This window comes from Loa loa, assembly GCF_000183805.2.
Source record: "Loa loa unplaced genomic scaffold supercont3.296, whole genome shotgun sequence".
NCBI classification, from domain to species: domain Eukaryota; kingdom Metazoa; phylum Nematoda; class Chromadorea; order Rhabditida; family Onchocercidae; genus Loa; species Loa loa.
In genome coordinates, this window is record NW_018108476.1 from 46,670 (window position 1) to 61,216 (window position 14,547).

The following is a 14,547-nucleotide window of genomic DNA, read 5'->3' on the forward strand; positions in this document are numbered from 1 at the left end:
GAAGGCTGCTCGATGCTTCAAAAATAGACAGAAATGCGGGAATTACGAAATGAATATACTGGGTTATATTTTTCATTTGCTTTATAAATTTTTACTTGTCGTAGTATTAGGAGGTTATTGTTATAGTAATGGCTAGATTCCTTTAGAACTAAGCAAATTTTTTTAATGGTTTTCAGTGCAAAGGTGAGCTAATTCAACTAATTCATCACTCTTTGTAAGTCTTCTGAAGAAATGGGGCATAGTTCATTTGAGAAGTGCTGTTGAAAGTTTCAATTATCTATTCATCTGTTGCTATCAAGGATTTGCACTGTGCTATTTAATATAACAAAAAGAATATTTGTTCGCTCATGAAGGGAGCGCTATATGAGAAAAATAAAAAATAAAAGACAGTAGAGAGAAAATTATTTGGTCCGATATGTTGATTGAATTAAATATTTTCATATTCAGGTAGATGAATTGGTTGAATTAAGTGTTTTCATGTTCGAGTAATTGAGTTGATTAACTTAATTCAACTGACCACAGCTTATAAGTCAGTTATATCTTATGTGATTGCAGCCTGTTCCGATCATCTGAATTATATGCAGGATTGTTACAATCGAGCAATTGAGTTAATTCTCGATCATCAGGGATTTTGGTTGGCTGGTTTGCACTGCACTGAGCTCGGCTCCACACTGTGCGACATTGATGAACATCAGCAAGCGTTACCGTTTTTGTTACGAGGTTTGTATGAAAGTCCCGTTTTACTTGTGGGAATATGTGAGAAAATAACTTGTTGTTCAGGATTTTTATATGGTGAGAAATAGAGCAAAAAAGAAGGAACTATTATTGCGACAGTAAGAACATTTGATTGTTTATTATATGTATATATATATATATATATATATTCAGTTGTTTTTAAGGAGCAGAATTATTGAAAGTGGAATTTCGTAGTCACTTGGCGGCTTTGCAGAAATTAGCAGCCTGCCAGATCGAATTGGAGATGTATGCAGACGCACTTGCAACTGTTGATGACCTGTGGACACTCCATATGAAGAGTACAGATAATCCAAAGTAAATACGTTTTTGTTTTTTTTTCTTCGAAAATAATGATTATTCAAGCATTTTAAGGTCTAGATTTCGAATGAAAGAATCTTTTGCTAGATCATTACGTCAGCCTTTTATTAAAATCGAAATGGTGACTCTCTGAATATTTTAGATCGATGAAAGTCTTTTCGATTTTTAGATTTGGTTACGGTGAAGAACTTCTGAAGGATTGCGAAGTAGCGTCAGTACTTTTACTTTTACAGCGGAAAGTGAGGAATTTTCTAATTTATGAGCATATTGTAGCTTATCTAATTTAGCATAATTAGCGTAATTTATCTACCTGAACTTAATAACTAGTACTGTTATTGTACAGTCATTCGTTTCTCAACTCAGTACTTTTCACTAGTTCAGTTTTAGTTTCAGTGTTTTGTGCTATTTGGTCCAAAGTAAGGTAATTTTTTGGACTATTAAGAACGGACATGGTACTTAAAAAAGGTATCACCGTTAAAAAGTAATACTCATATAAGGTGCAAACCAGAACTTCAGCTGTAAGAAGAGATTTTGTGCGTATTCTAAGGCTGATATCGTTGGAAACTAAGGACAGTTTCGAACTTTGTTAGGCAGTCAGATGATACACACTGAAGCTATGGGACTCAAATAAAAGAAGGGAATAGCATACAAATGTATTAAAAAGAACATTTATCACACAATGCGGAGGGATAGCATGTTGATTGCAAAGTGTAAGTATGACTATCTTGATGGATTTTCCAAACAGAATTTGCAGAACGATGATATATCTGCGCGACATCGTTTATTGCTATCAATGTATGATAAGTCATCACTAGTACTTGATGAAAAGGAAGAAAAAGAACGGAAAGTACCATGGAAGGAGTTGCCACCAAAAGATTCTTCATTATCCAAGGATTTGTATTTCTACTTTTACGAATTTGTAATGGCACTTCGGGAGGGTGACGTAGAGATGGCTAAAAAAAGTTTCGATATTCTCGAAAAATCTTTTGATTTGATGTGCAGTAAGTTAGCTATGAAGTTACTAGATGATGTTATGGATAGAGGTGGGTTAGATAAAAGAGGTTTTGCCGATAAATTCATTTCTTGACAAAAATATAAGAAGGATAAGGTATTTTCTTCTACAATAAGAGGTGAATAGTAAGTGGTTGCAGTTTGATGCCAACTTGATAGCATATTCTGAGATAGTAAAGTTTTTATTTCAAAATTTGAAGAATCACCTCTCAGTTTTGTTCAAGAACGGATGACTTTTTCAAGTCTTGGACTGGTGTTATTATACTTCCTTTTTTCAGTATAGCTATGTACAGTACTGTATATTCGTTCTTCTTTGTAATATCATGCTGTATTAAACAAGTTAAATTATCTTCGAAATGTATTTTGTCACAAGGATTACCAAATATTGAGAAAAAAAAGTGTTGGTGAAGTAGTGTTATTTTGGATATTTCAAGATTGGTGAAGTAGTGTTATTTTGGATATTTCAAGACACGACCTTCCCTCTTATCCCCCTTCCCATCTAGACCTGCAATTTGTCACTTTCATTAAACATTGAAGTAGGACTAAAAGTAGGTAACTTGGGTGCATGGTAAGCTTTTACTGTTAATCAAATTTTGGGTTAGTGTTACTGATATGTCTGTCCGTATACAACATAAGCTGTTATCATTGCTCAATTCGTCAAATGAAAATCTCAATTTTATACTTTTTACGACATTCCATAGCAATTTTGGTTATTGTTGCGATTTTTTTCAAAGCAGGAAAAGGTAAAAGCTATCAAATGATTTACAATAATTTATTTAACATTATACTTGGTATATTTTTTCGAATAATAAGATTATTAATAGTAAAAGCTTATTTCCATCGTTTTATATAGGAGGGTAAAAAAGTGATCAGCTTCTGTAAATTATTTGAAATTAGTGATAGTAATAGTCGAGGGAATTTACCGGTATGTGGATAATGTGGTCATTTTATATCTTACTCATTTGAAATAATCTCTGTCAAACTGTGCCAAAAACTAATTACTAGGATGGTCCAGTGAAATGTGCTATATCCTATAGCATTATAAATGTACTAGTGGGGCAATGGATGTTGGCAGTTCAGAAGCAATATTATATGTCATCATGTGATGGTTGATTAATGGTAAGTACAAAATATTCCATAAATATATGTATAAAATATTATATAACTAAGTAAATTTAGTCGAAAATTCCCAAGAAATTCCGAGTATTGGAAATTTTTGAAATTTTTTAAAATCAACGGAAGTAACTTCAATAAGTTCGAGATACTTTGAAATAAGTTCGAAATACTTTGAAATACTACTAGCTATAATTTGATGAATAAAGTTTAGTTTAGAATGCCAAGATACTTACAATCTAATGTATGATAGTTGCCCATACTCATATTGGAAGGTAAGACAATTGACGGGTAGCAGTATTACTTTAGCTAGCTATATTTAGAATAACTTCATCATAATAAATGCCAATTATAACAAATGAAAGCAATTTTTTGAAGTTGATCATTTCAAATATTAGTTTTGAATCCGCAAATGACATTGTCTATCATTTATAGCACTGTCATACGGGACATTTCGCATCGCCATGCGTCACTTCATATCACACTGTGATGGCAGAGTTATGGTGGCATCATCACACTATAAAGAGTGAGTGACATGGATCGCGCACACTGCTCTAAACATCCTATCACTACATCATTGTTCTTTCTCTTTCCTTTCTTATCGTATCCATATTATTTGTTGTTTATTAGAAACATAAATAGTTTGCTTATTCTTTAGTTTTTGAAATTTTCCTTTTTTTTTCATATTGTTTTTGATGTTAGCAACATTATTATTAAACTTATATTTTTTGACCAAAGATCAGAGCGTACTATATTATGTTAGAAGTTCTATTAATGTAATGTTTCCAAGCATAATTTTATCGCTGATCTTACAAACTAGAAAATCTAACGGTGTACAAATATAAACATTTAAGAAACAATCGAAATTTCTCTATTTTCTGCAACTTTTTATAGATTAAAGGAAGTCGGTAATTTCTGAATTGTTCATTACTATCATAAGATTCTTCTTCTCTCTCTCTCTCGCTTCACCTTAATTCTCGGATTTTGTAAACTGCATATTTAATAAGCTATGCTTTAGAAGGTTGAGTGGATTTTTAAGTTTTTCATATAACATATTGTTTTCCAGCGCAAACATAAACTTATTACTGCAGAAATCTGTATGTCATAATTTAAGGGAAATAAAAGAGCAAATGTCGATGAATGATTTATCAGCAAGATATGGAAAATTGGATGCATTTGAAATTGAAAAGAAAATTGGTAAAGGACAGTTTTCGGAAGTGTATAAGGCGCGATGCAAGGAAGATGGTAGCTATGTTGCATTGAAGAAAGTTCAGGTTATTATTTGCTGAGGGTTTATTGTAATAAAATTTCATCTAATATTATTGACCATTTAGATATGCTCTTGCGATCTGATAAGAAATTGACTTTATTTGAAGGTGTTAACCTTTATTTCATATTTGAGTATTTTGCGGTATATTTATGCTAAGGTAATGAAGAGTTTTCTTTTATTTCCTTTGTAACAGTCGATATAGTATCGAAGCATTCGCCAATGGAAAAAACTGAAATTCTTATAAGCAAGTAAGTTATGAATCATTCTTGCTCGTTTTTATGAGTAAGTCTTTAACGTCCAAAAAATTCCCTTCTCATTACCAAAGCATCATCTGAATTTCCTTAAATCCTTTATTTTTATATTCCTACTTAAGGTTTATGATATGGTTGATGCGAAGGCTCGACAAGATTGTATCAAAGAAATTGATCTTTTAAAGCAACTGAATCATGTTAATGTTATCCGATACTATGCTTCGTTTATCGAAAACAATCAGTTAAACATTGTTCTAGAGCTAGCGGACGCAGGTGATCTAAGTCGTATGATAAGGGTTAGTTCATGAGGTTTTCCTTTCAAATACAAAAATTATTACATCCGTATATGTAATATTTTGGGTTTATAATGGAAATGAGGCATGTGATAAAGTGAGATTGCCTGTGCGAAGAATGTTAAGAGGTGTGCTCAGCATTTATCACTGCCATATTTCCACATTAATGGTATTGTAGCTTTCTTAAATTTTTGCTATTACGCTCGTTCTTTGCTGCACTCACTATTTCTTACCAATTTTAAGCTTGAATTTTTTTGTATTTTTATAGCATTTCAAGAAAAATAGGCGTCTTATTCCTGAACGCACCATTTGGAAATACTTTGTACAATTAGTGCGTGCACTGGAGCACATGCATTCGAAACGAATCATGCATAGAGGTAGGTTCCACTTAACAGCTTATCAATATCAATAAGAATGTCTTATTCATAAGTTAACTGTAAGCGATTAGTTTCATTCTTAATTCTAGTCTATGTTATTTGTTTCTCTTTAACTACTCGTTACATGTAGTGTTCATCCGTAAATTGTTTGTTATCACAGAAGAGCATATTTCTTACGTAAATCATATGATGTACTGTGCAGATATTAAGCCAGCCAACGTGTTCATTACTGCGGATGGTGCTGTCAAGCTTGGAGATCTTGGCCTTGGCAGATTTTTCAGTTCGAAAACTACAGCGGCACACTCTTTAGTTGGTACACCGTATTATATGAGTCCCGAAAGAATACAAGAGAATGGGTATAATTTTAAATCAGATTTGTGGAGCATTGGTTGCTTATTATATGAGGTAAGTTGGTTCATCTCCATTTCTGCTAAAACTTGAATGCATGAATTATTTTCTTTCTTAATCCTTATTCTATCTCAAAATTTGATCTAAATATCTTATTACTTTTGGGAGCTGGTATAGTTGAACAACAGTTAACTTGAGCAAAGATACTATCGTATGTTGACTGTAAGATCGAAATGAATTCAATGAGCAAAACTTGACGAACAGATGAGATAAAGAATAATTGAAAACTCTGTCATGAACTTGCTGGTCATTCAATTCATTATCCTGCATTGAAGAAATATTTTCCGCTCATGTTTTTCCATATTTGAAATTTTTGCAGATGGCTGCGTTACAATCACCATTTTATGGTGATAAGCTGAATTTATATTCACTGTGCAAAAAGATTGAAAATTGCGAATACCCACCTTTACCAGCTGATATTTATTCACAACAGGTTCTATTCTTAGTATATTATGTCAGTTTTACATTATTATCCAAGTTTGAAATAGCCGGATTTGACATTTACAGGTTTCATCACTAATTAGCATAACGAGTAAATTTGATGGGTGGTTGTATTATAAAAGTAAGTACTGTTTTCAGTTGCGTGATTTAATATCTCGATGCATTTGTTCGGATCCAAGTAAGCGTCCTGATGTTGCTGAAGTACTTAATATTTCGGAACAGATGAATACGCATTTTCAGGTAAACATTATTCATTATCATATATTTGAGCCTTATGATTTTTTCAATTTTTTATTCCTCATATTTAAAAGTTGTGTTCATTTTTCTTTCTTTATCATCCAGCATTCATTATCTTTGCTGCTTAAATATGACAATTACTATATTTCCATGCATAATTTACTTATTGCAGTCAGCAGGAGCAAAAACCATTATAAGACCCCATTATCGGAACCGAAGTGATGCTGACTCAAGTACAGAAACTGCCGTTGCTTTTAGTTCTTAGTGTATGCACTTGAAAAACAAATTGAAATAGATTGCTCTGTTGATGCTTCTTTGTAGGTACTTATTGACTCTTTTTTCGCAAACTATATATTTTTCCAGTTCCTTTGTTCAAAAATCTTTACTTGATATTCTCATTTACAAAAACATAAAGTTATGGATAAAGAGTTTTATTGTCATCTTCATATAGTAAATACTACGATATTTACGCGGCGAAAAAAAAAAAAAAAGAAACATGACGAAAGTATGTACCTTAGTTTTTAACCAATCAAAGAAACATTGCTCTTTGTTAAATGGAAGGCTTAGTGTTTCGAATATACTTTCACAACCTAACAACAAGCGAGATCAGCATAAGATATCAGCAATTAGTATCCTAAATTTGTGTCCGCCATTTATTCTATTTCTGTTTGCAAGTCGTTGAAATTTTGGTCTCTGATATCACTCATTTTGTATACGAATATATATGAAAGAAATAAGTTTTGTTTATATGACTGTGAGATTTCATTTTTACTTTTGAAGTCTCATTTTTCCTGTTGTATTACTTTGCCTGACTTCAGTAATTAATAGATTTACTGATTGTGGAAAGAATCGGAAATAAAAAAATGTGAATTCCATCAATGAACTGTTTTTTGTATTTCATTGCAAATCCGAAGTTGAGGATTATTCTTAAAACTTTGGCAGTTGCATTCAGCATTGAGAAGATCTAAAGACACGTTGCTAAAAATTCTCGATGAAGTTTTTGTAAAGGATATTTTCAATGAAATTACTAGAAAAATTGTCAACTTTTTTAGCATAATGATGAGAGTTTCTGGAATAGTATGATTATTCATATTTTTCTTCCTTTTGCTCTATTTGGCCTGGTTTTTTGTCAGGGTTGCAGTTGGATCGATGCGATAACGATACGTAAAGTTGATATAAAGGTTTGTGTAGATTTTAACTAAATAGCATAGAGCTTTCTACGCCACTTTTTTTATTTTTTGAATTCGAAATCCTTATTTAGTAGTAATACCTATGTCAGTTAACAACCACAGTTTTGTTTTTTATTTAGTGTGCGATCTTTTTAATCTAAAGTATCTAATTTCATGGCCGTGGAAATGGTTTCCATCGGCATCTTCAGTTGGATGTTAATATCGGTAGTGCAAATCGATTTATGGATTGTTTAATTGCCTATAAATTTATGATTCCTGCAGGTGCATATGTCGATCTTGACAGGTATTCATTTGAGGTTTTTTATATATTACAATCTTCTAATGCTAGCAGACAGTTGTATTTTTTGAACTTTTTAAAAGCTCTAGAAGACTCTGTCATTGTTATGTTGTGACAACCATCTAAACTGCCACTTCTATACAAAAAGTTCACGAAATTTTGTTAACACTAATTGGCCATTAGTTAGCTATGATTACCTTTGGGCAAGTTTGCAGAAATAAAACGTTGCAAACAAATTTGCTCTGCCTTATTGTTTTAGAACTATTCACTTTATTACCCCGAATACTATGATGCTAAATTCATTAAGTATGTGTCGGCACCATGTGAAAAAAAAAAGAAACTTCCATTTCATTTCTTGTAAGGAAGGAAAACAATTGAAACTTTGACAAAAGCAGTATTGCAGCATGAAAGAATATCCAACTCATACATGTGAAGAAGTATCATTCGATGTTGAGGCTTCAAGAGAGAAATCGGAAAATACGCCACTTTATGTGTGTTCAAAACGAGGATTACGAAAAAATTTTGTTCACAAAGAGCATTTTGAACTGGCAATACATTTGCGTTATCATGCTGCTACCGGAACAGGTTTCCTTTTTGTTTTCCAGTCACTAAAATAGTTTGTCAACTTTAATTAGCTGTCGAGTATTATGCATATCACTGCTATTTCATATCGAATTTTATCTTTTACGTTACCAGTTGTTCGATTGTTGCCATTTCATTCAATTTGATATTCTTTGATAAGTCATCTTACGAGAAAATGAATCAACTAATAAGGGAAAAAGGTGTTTGTTTACATTTTCAAAAATATCCCTGAATGGATTTTAATTTCAGATGCAATAGTTACAATATCGGCTCCACAGCTGCTTTTAAGATGCGTGGAAAATTCTACTTTCCTGACAAGCCATTGCAAGAAGTATTTAGTTAAAGTATGAATTAAAACTAATTACTTGATATATTAAAATTTTCTGGTCAAATTAATCCCATCATTGATGGGATTTACTGACTCATGTTTGGAATCACTTATAATGATGATGTTGACAGTTTTTTTTTGAAACACCGTTTATACGTTAGCTCAAATTTCAAGCTATTTTGAATAAATTTCAGCTATTTCGAATAAATTTTCGTTTTCTATAAATTTCTTTCCTTTTTTAATGTTTGTTTTTTGTAGGCATCTTGTGATTGTTCAAACCAATCACACTGCGAGTGGTTGATGATACCGTTTTTGGAGTATAACACAGTACAGTTCAAAGTACCAACTGGAAATGCGTCTTTACTAAAATTCGTTTTATTTATTACTATTTTCGTTGTTATTTGCTGTGCTATAACGATTGTTTTTGCTACAATGAAAAATGTAATGAAAGTGAAAATTGAGTGATATATCAAAGTGTTCCATATTTCATTTATGTAATACAATGTTTTCGTGCATTTCAAAATAGAGCCATTCAAAGCGTTCTTTCCTAGACTTGTCGCGAATTTCGAATATCGCGAAGCTCCAAATGAAATAAAATGATTAAATAAACCAATGTACTAATTAATCACACAAATTGTAACAATGTCATGAATCATTCAATCATTTTACATTCCTCAAATTCATTGTCTCATGCGTTTTTCTTTGTTATCTTTATTTAAGTTCACATCCTTTCCTTTTTTTATGGAAGCAAAGCACACTTATAAGCTAGATTTCTTTGTCTAAGAACCAATCTTAATTGCAATGCTTAATGTTGAAAACAGAGCCTTTTGTTGTAATCAGATTTTGACAGTTTTTCTTTATCCAAAAGGAAATCTAGTTAATTAAAATTGTATATATACTCAAAGCTATAACTAGATGATCATCATTTTCCTTTTTAAACACTCAACCAAGGACTGCACCGTACATTGTATCCTCTAACTCTCTTCGTTAAATATTTTGACTACTATCCTCTGTGTTATTACAACCTATCCTCTGCGAATTAATTAACTTCCTCCTGAACCAAAACAAAAGAATACCTTCTCAGAATATTCGTCTGTGCCTAAGAATATACCCTTCCAAATCAAACCCGACAAACCAAAAACTTTTATTTCAATTTTTCCTACAAGGCTTATATATGGTAGAGGCGCGTGCGTAATTCCGATTAATAAGTTGTGTGCTTATTTCCGTTACTATACGACGTTGTATAATATCATATGCCATCATTAAATTGTTAATGTATTCTGATGTTTTACGTGTAGAATGTTTGAACCATACAGTGATCTCTTTATACTTCAATATTATATATTAGTAAATTTTTTAAGTTATAAAGCTAAAATAAATATTTGTTTATTAGTATCACAAATTTTTTTTTTCCCAAGAATTTGAAAAATTGATCAGTTTTCAGCGATTTTTTTTTTTTCGGCAATATATCATACAGCATGAAACATTGGATTTTATTATATAACTTGCATGGAAATACAAAATGGAAATATTAAATTAAATTTCGAAAGAGAAATGAAAAAGGTAGGATTTATTATGCATAGCTTATTCTGAGATGTGTTAATAAAGAGATGAGGAATAAATTGATAGTAAACAAATGAATCGAAAGTTGATCAGTAAGTATATCGCATCAATTAATCATACTAAATTAGAAATTATGCATTTTGAACAAATATCCAGGTAACATGTTACACTTCTTTATTATCTTAATTGATATATATATAGTTTCAGATGGACCACCAGATTAGCATCAATTGTATGAGGGCTAAAATGTTTTTTGCGACAATGAGACGAGATTTGATGACGAGCTGTAAGTGTCACATAATATTGTGGTGCTATTTAGATGAAAGGCCTGCAATGAGATCCAGAGGACTACTGTTGATGGTTGATTCATGTATGCATTCATACCATCTGAAAATTGAATAATTTATATATATATATATTTTTTTTCATTTAATTCATAAATTATCATTTCTTTCCTAGCGCGAAATTTTTTAAGAATGTTTAAACTTTTTCTCCAAAAATATCGAAATTTATGGGTTTTTAAATTTACTTACAACACATTTTTTAAATTTGTCTTCCCAAATTTCTTATTCATAAATGATTTATTGGGGAAAGTTATATGAAATCTCATGCTAACTTAAAATTTTATTTTGATTTCAAATTTTGTTTTAGGATTGTCAGTTTAATATGTAGAACGGGATTAATAGAGGATAAAAAGCGAATATCATATAACTCTCCAACGTTCAGATAAGAAATTACTGTAGAAGTAACGGAACAACATAAATTACGAAATACCAAAATAAATTTCCTTTAAAGATAAAAAATCTGTTGGCAAACGTACTTTGAGAAAGCATACAGACTATCAGCTCGAAAGAAATAACAATGGGTATTATATGATACTTTGAAAACGTTATCATAATCAATTTTATCACTAAGTTGTGGCAACGATATGTGATAATTGATGATTGGTAATATCGCTACCGGTTTATGCTCCTAAAATTCAATTTATCAGTTAGTAATTTTAACGTCAACTATTTAGTGATTTGTTTTGATCTATTCGTTCCTTGACTGATTAGCTTATCTGATCTGAGTCTTGCAATCTGAAGCTTCGCTTTTTCCTAAGCCTGTTTTGTGATCAGACATATTTTATAAAGGTATGTTTTAGAATGATGTTCGTTCCTCATTCATTAACTGTGAATTCGTTAATTAGTTAGCAATATAAGCCATCTGGCATTCTATACATAGTATACAATTGCATTTATGTTGCTACCTGATGTGATCTAAAGAATGTAAGTGCAAAATTTGCATGCACAACCCAAAATTTTTGCCATCCTGCGGAATTGCGGAATTTACGCAACAAATATCCAGACATTTGATTGGCCGGAGCCTGAAGAAATAATAAATAAGATTTGCAAATTAAATTTTTAAAATTGAATGCAAACAAAAAATATGAAATAATAAATCATTTAAATCAGTTTCTATAAAACTAAGATTTAACCCTTGCAACTTTAAACTTTTGATAGATCAATTGAAATAGATATACTACTTTACCGCAATAATTGCATTAATTCCTAAAGTGGCATGACGATACCAACATACATCCAATGTACTATATGGCATAGTTGGAAGAACTTTTGTACCTGAAATTAAACAACTATAATTGATCTTCTATAAATATTTGATGAATTTTATTGGAATTTGAATATTTCGAGAAATTTTTTAATTTGCTTAATTCATACATATCACTTAGCAGCGTAATTTAATTTAAGGCACTAATTTAATTGGAACTGAGACAGAATTAATTTAAATAATTAAAATGAAAGATTTGAAATAATTATTAAATTCTAAAAATGATAAATAGCAACAAACCAAATATATTGGTTGATTCATATGTATCCCACATATCATAACTGTGTGTAAATTTATCATTTAAACTTCCTTCCATAATTACTACAATTATCATAACAAATTAATTATGTTTCATTTTGAACAAGAAAATAAGTAATGAAGAAAAATCAAATTAAATTTAAATATAATAATTTAATATTTCAACATTTCAATCATTTACTTTTTCTAATAAAAAGTTGAATAAAACAAAAAATTTTAATTAACCAAATGTTTCAGTTTGAGGTAATTCTTCAATTCTGGAATGTTTAGCATTTCGAATAGCTTTTGTTAATTCTTCAAGCCAAAGATCTCGAACTCTTGTACAATCACCGGATAGTAAAAATGTCCGGCTAACTGCTTGTATTGTAAAACAAATGGTTGGATCGATGGTAACATGTAATGCATCGCCTTCTTCTATCTGCAAAATTTGCATATTATCAAAGTCAACTACTATTTTATATTTATCTAAAAATACAAAGTAAACTTAATTATTCAAAATTTTACTGTCATTCCTCGTAACGGTAAAAAAGCATTGCGTATAAAACCATCTGTTTGTGATCGATAAGCAAATAATAGAGCATCATTAAAAAGTATCACTGCATAAGGTATAAAACCACGTTTTGTCCATTTGCATAACCATCCTTGACGTATGAATCTCTAAAAATTAAACTTTGACCTTATGATATTTTTACTTTCAACATTCATCCTGTTGGTAAATGTTACAGTTACAGATTGTAATATTTTCTGCTACAATATCTAAACAACTGAACGATTGGTGACATAATTAACCTGGAACATATAAGCATTCTATCAACCAAATAAACTTTTGCCAGCATTTAATTAATTAATATTTGTTTTGGTTTTGTAATTAAATAAAAATTCTTTTATTGCAAATTGTGAAACAATAATTGTCTTATTTCAGTTAGAATTCTACAACAAATTAATTCCAATAATATTCAGTTTAACTAATTAATATGGGATGATAAACAAATGAGTTGTATAGAGTGAAATATTTGAAATGTACGGGATCTATTAAAGTGAAATATATAAAAATAATTAAATAATGAAATTTAAAAAATAGTATTAAATTTAAATATGATGGAAATGCATAAAGTTTTCTCATAAAGGTAACTTTTATTTATTACAAAAAAAAGAAAAACAATGAAATTACTCGATTTGGATCGGTTAAGCCATCAACAATATTCAAATCATTTCCAAGTTCAACAAATTTCGCAAAATGAACCAATCCTTCAAGTGTCGATTTTTTTTCAGCATTAAATGATGCAACCTAAATAAATGTTTATTAAAAAAAAAAAAAAGCATAATATTAAAAGAATTGATAAATGGTTCGAATCATCCGAATGGTCAGTTGTTTTAGAAAGTCCATCCATCTAAAGAATTATGTCTACCAAAAAAAAAAAAAACAGAAAAGCATATTGTAAATAAATAATTGAATTTGAATAAATTTCATTATTAACCTTTTCCACGGCAACTCGACAACTACTTAGCTGTGGCGCTATTGTCTCTTCATTACTCTCTTCCAAAAGCGCAGCAACCATTCTTCCAAGTAACTAAATTGGCACCACTAATTATATGTTTTCATCTATAAAATTTAATGCTAAAAAACGAATACCTACCATCTTTGGTTTTTCCTTTTTTTTTTCTTTTTTATATTTAATGTATAGTAGTAAGTTGAAGTAAATTTTACTTAAGCGTAAATAAATATTAAATTTATTTTTGAAAACTTACCCTCTGCCATACAACCATTCGATGTACCACTTTTAGCATTAAAAAATTAATGCTACAACTATAAGAATTTCGTATTTGAAGTTTAATGAGAGAATTAGCAAAAGTGCTATTAACACGAGTTAATTCATCAATAGCTGCGAGATAAATTGGAGAATTTTGTACAAATTTCCTGTAAATCAGTAAAAAAAAAACTGGAAATATTATCATTAATTGAAAACTGGAAACATTATCATTAATTGAAAACTGGAAACATTATCATTATCATTAATTCAATTATTACTAATTTCTTGATCTTTGATCTAGGCTCTACTTGAACTATTGAAAAAAAAAACAAGAGAATATATAATTGTAGTAAAAGATTAATCAATGTTATGTAGTATGAAATTTACAACTTGAATTTCAAATTTTAAAAATTTGAAATAGATTATCAAACCAACAAATTGTAGATTACAGCAGAATTCATTTGAAAAAAGTACTTACTGATAATAAAGTTAAGAAAGTAAGGAAAGTATTACTGATAACATAAAGTTAGAAAAGC

The 14,547-nt window shown here is 30.2% G+C and overlaps 4 protein-coding genes across 4 annotated transcripts in view; 3 read left to right on the top strand and 1 right to left on the bottom strand.

Moving 5' to 3' along the window:
• Positions 1–2,140, top strand: part of LOAG_07566 (hypothetical protein) — a gene marked incomplete at its 3' end in the record, with an annotated part of 3,117 nt that extends 977 nt beyond the window's left edge. Inside the window, exons 3-6 of the mRNA XM_020447478.1 lie at positions 556–720; positions 900–1,050; positions 1,223–1,292; positions 1,808–2,140. Coding sequence (XP_020302295.1) covers positions 556–720; positions 900–1,050; positions 1,223–1,292; positions 1,808–2,140 — 719 coding nt within the window. The remainder of the gene's footprint in view (positions 1–555; positions 721–899; positions 1,051–1,222; positions 1,293–1,807) is intronic.
• Positions 2,141–2,637: 497 nt separating this feature from the next.
• Positions 2,638–6,863, top strand: LOAG_07567 (NEK/NEK6 protein kinase). Its single transcript, XM_020447479.1, has 10 exons — positions 2,638–2,807; positions 3,070–3,183; positions 3,613–3,703; positions 4,292–4,451; positions 4,821–4,994; positions 5,260–5,368; positions 5,571–5,773; positions 6,096–6,209; positions 6,356–6,457; positions 6,627–6,863. The coding sequence occupies exons 3-10, from the start codon at positions 3,642–3,644 to the stop codon at positions 6,717–6,719; spliced, it is 1,017 nt and encodes a 338-aa protein (XP_020302296.1). The 5' UTR covers positions 2,638–2,807; positions 3,070–3,183; positions 3,613–3,641; the 3' UTR covers positions 6,720–6,863.
• A 670-nt stretch (positions 6,864–7,533) lies between these two features.
• LOAG_07568 (hypothetical protein) lies at positions 7,534–9,296 on the top strand (the record flags this gene model as incomplete). The annotated part of the gene is made up of 5 exons (XM_003143101.1): positions 7,534–7,635; positions 7,833–7,927; positions 8,325–8,506; positions 8,753–8,847; positions 9,090–9,296. The coding sequence occupies 5 exons, from the start codon at positions 7,534–7,536 to the stop codon at positions 9,294–9,296; spliced, it is 681 nt and encodes a 226-aa protein (XP_003143149.1).
• A 1,887-nt stretch (positions 9,297–11,183) lies between these two features.
• LOAG_18408 (hypothetical protein) overlaps positions 11,184–14,547 on the bottom strand; it is a gene marked incomplete at both ends in the record, with an annotated part of 5,410 nt that continues 2,046 nt past the window's right edge. Inside the window, 8 exons of the mRNA XM_020451066.1 lie at positions 11,184–11,366; positions 11,644–11,760; positions 11,925–12,013; positions 12,486–12,678; positions 12,765–12,917; positions 13,432–13,548; positions 13,739–13,831; positions 14,010–14,178. Of these exons, the coding sequence (XP_020305184.1) occupies positions 11,184–11,366; positions 11,644–11,760; positions 11,925–12,013; positions 12,486–12,678; positions 12,765–12,917; positions 13,432–13,548; positions 13,739–13,831; positions 14,010–14,178 (1,114 nt within the window). The remainder of the gene's footprint in view (positions 11,367–11,643; positions 11,761–11,924; positions 12,014–12,485; positions 12,679–12,764; positions 12,918–13,431; positions 13,549–13,738; positions 13,832–14,009; positions 14,179–14,547) is intronic.

Excerpts from the sequence above, each read along its gene's own strand:
- LOAG_07567 (XM_020447479.1), top strand. The coding sequence starts at position 3,642 with ATGCGTCACTTCATATCACACTGTGATGGCAGAGTTATGGTGGCATCA. Across the intron at positions 4,995-5,259 it reads ATCTAAGTCGTATGATAAGG|CATTTCAAGAAAAATAGGCG; the intron begins GTTAGTTCATGA and ends GTATTTTTATAG. Across the intron at positions 5,369-5,570 it reads GAAACGAATCATGCATAGAG|ATATTAAGCCAGCCAACGTG; the intron begins GTAGGTTCCACT and ends TGTACTGTGCAG.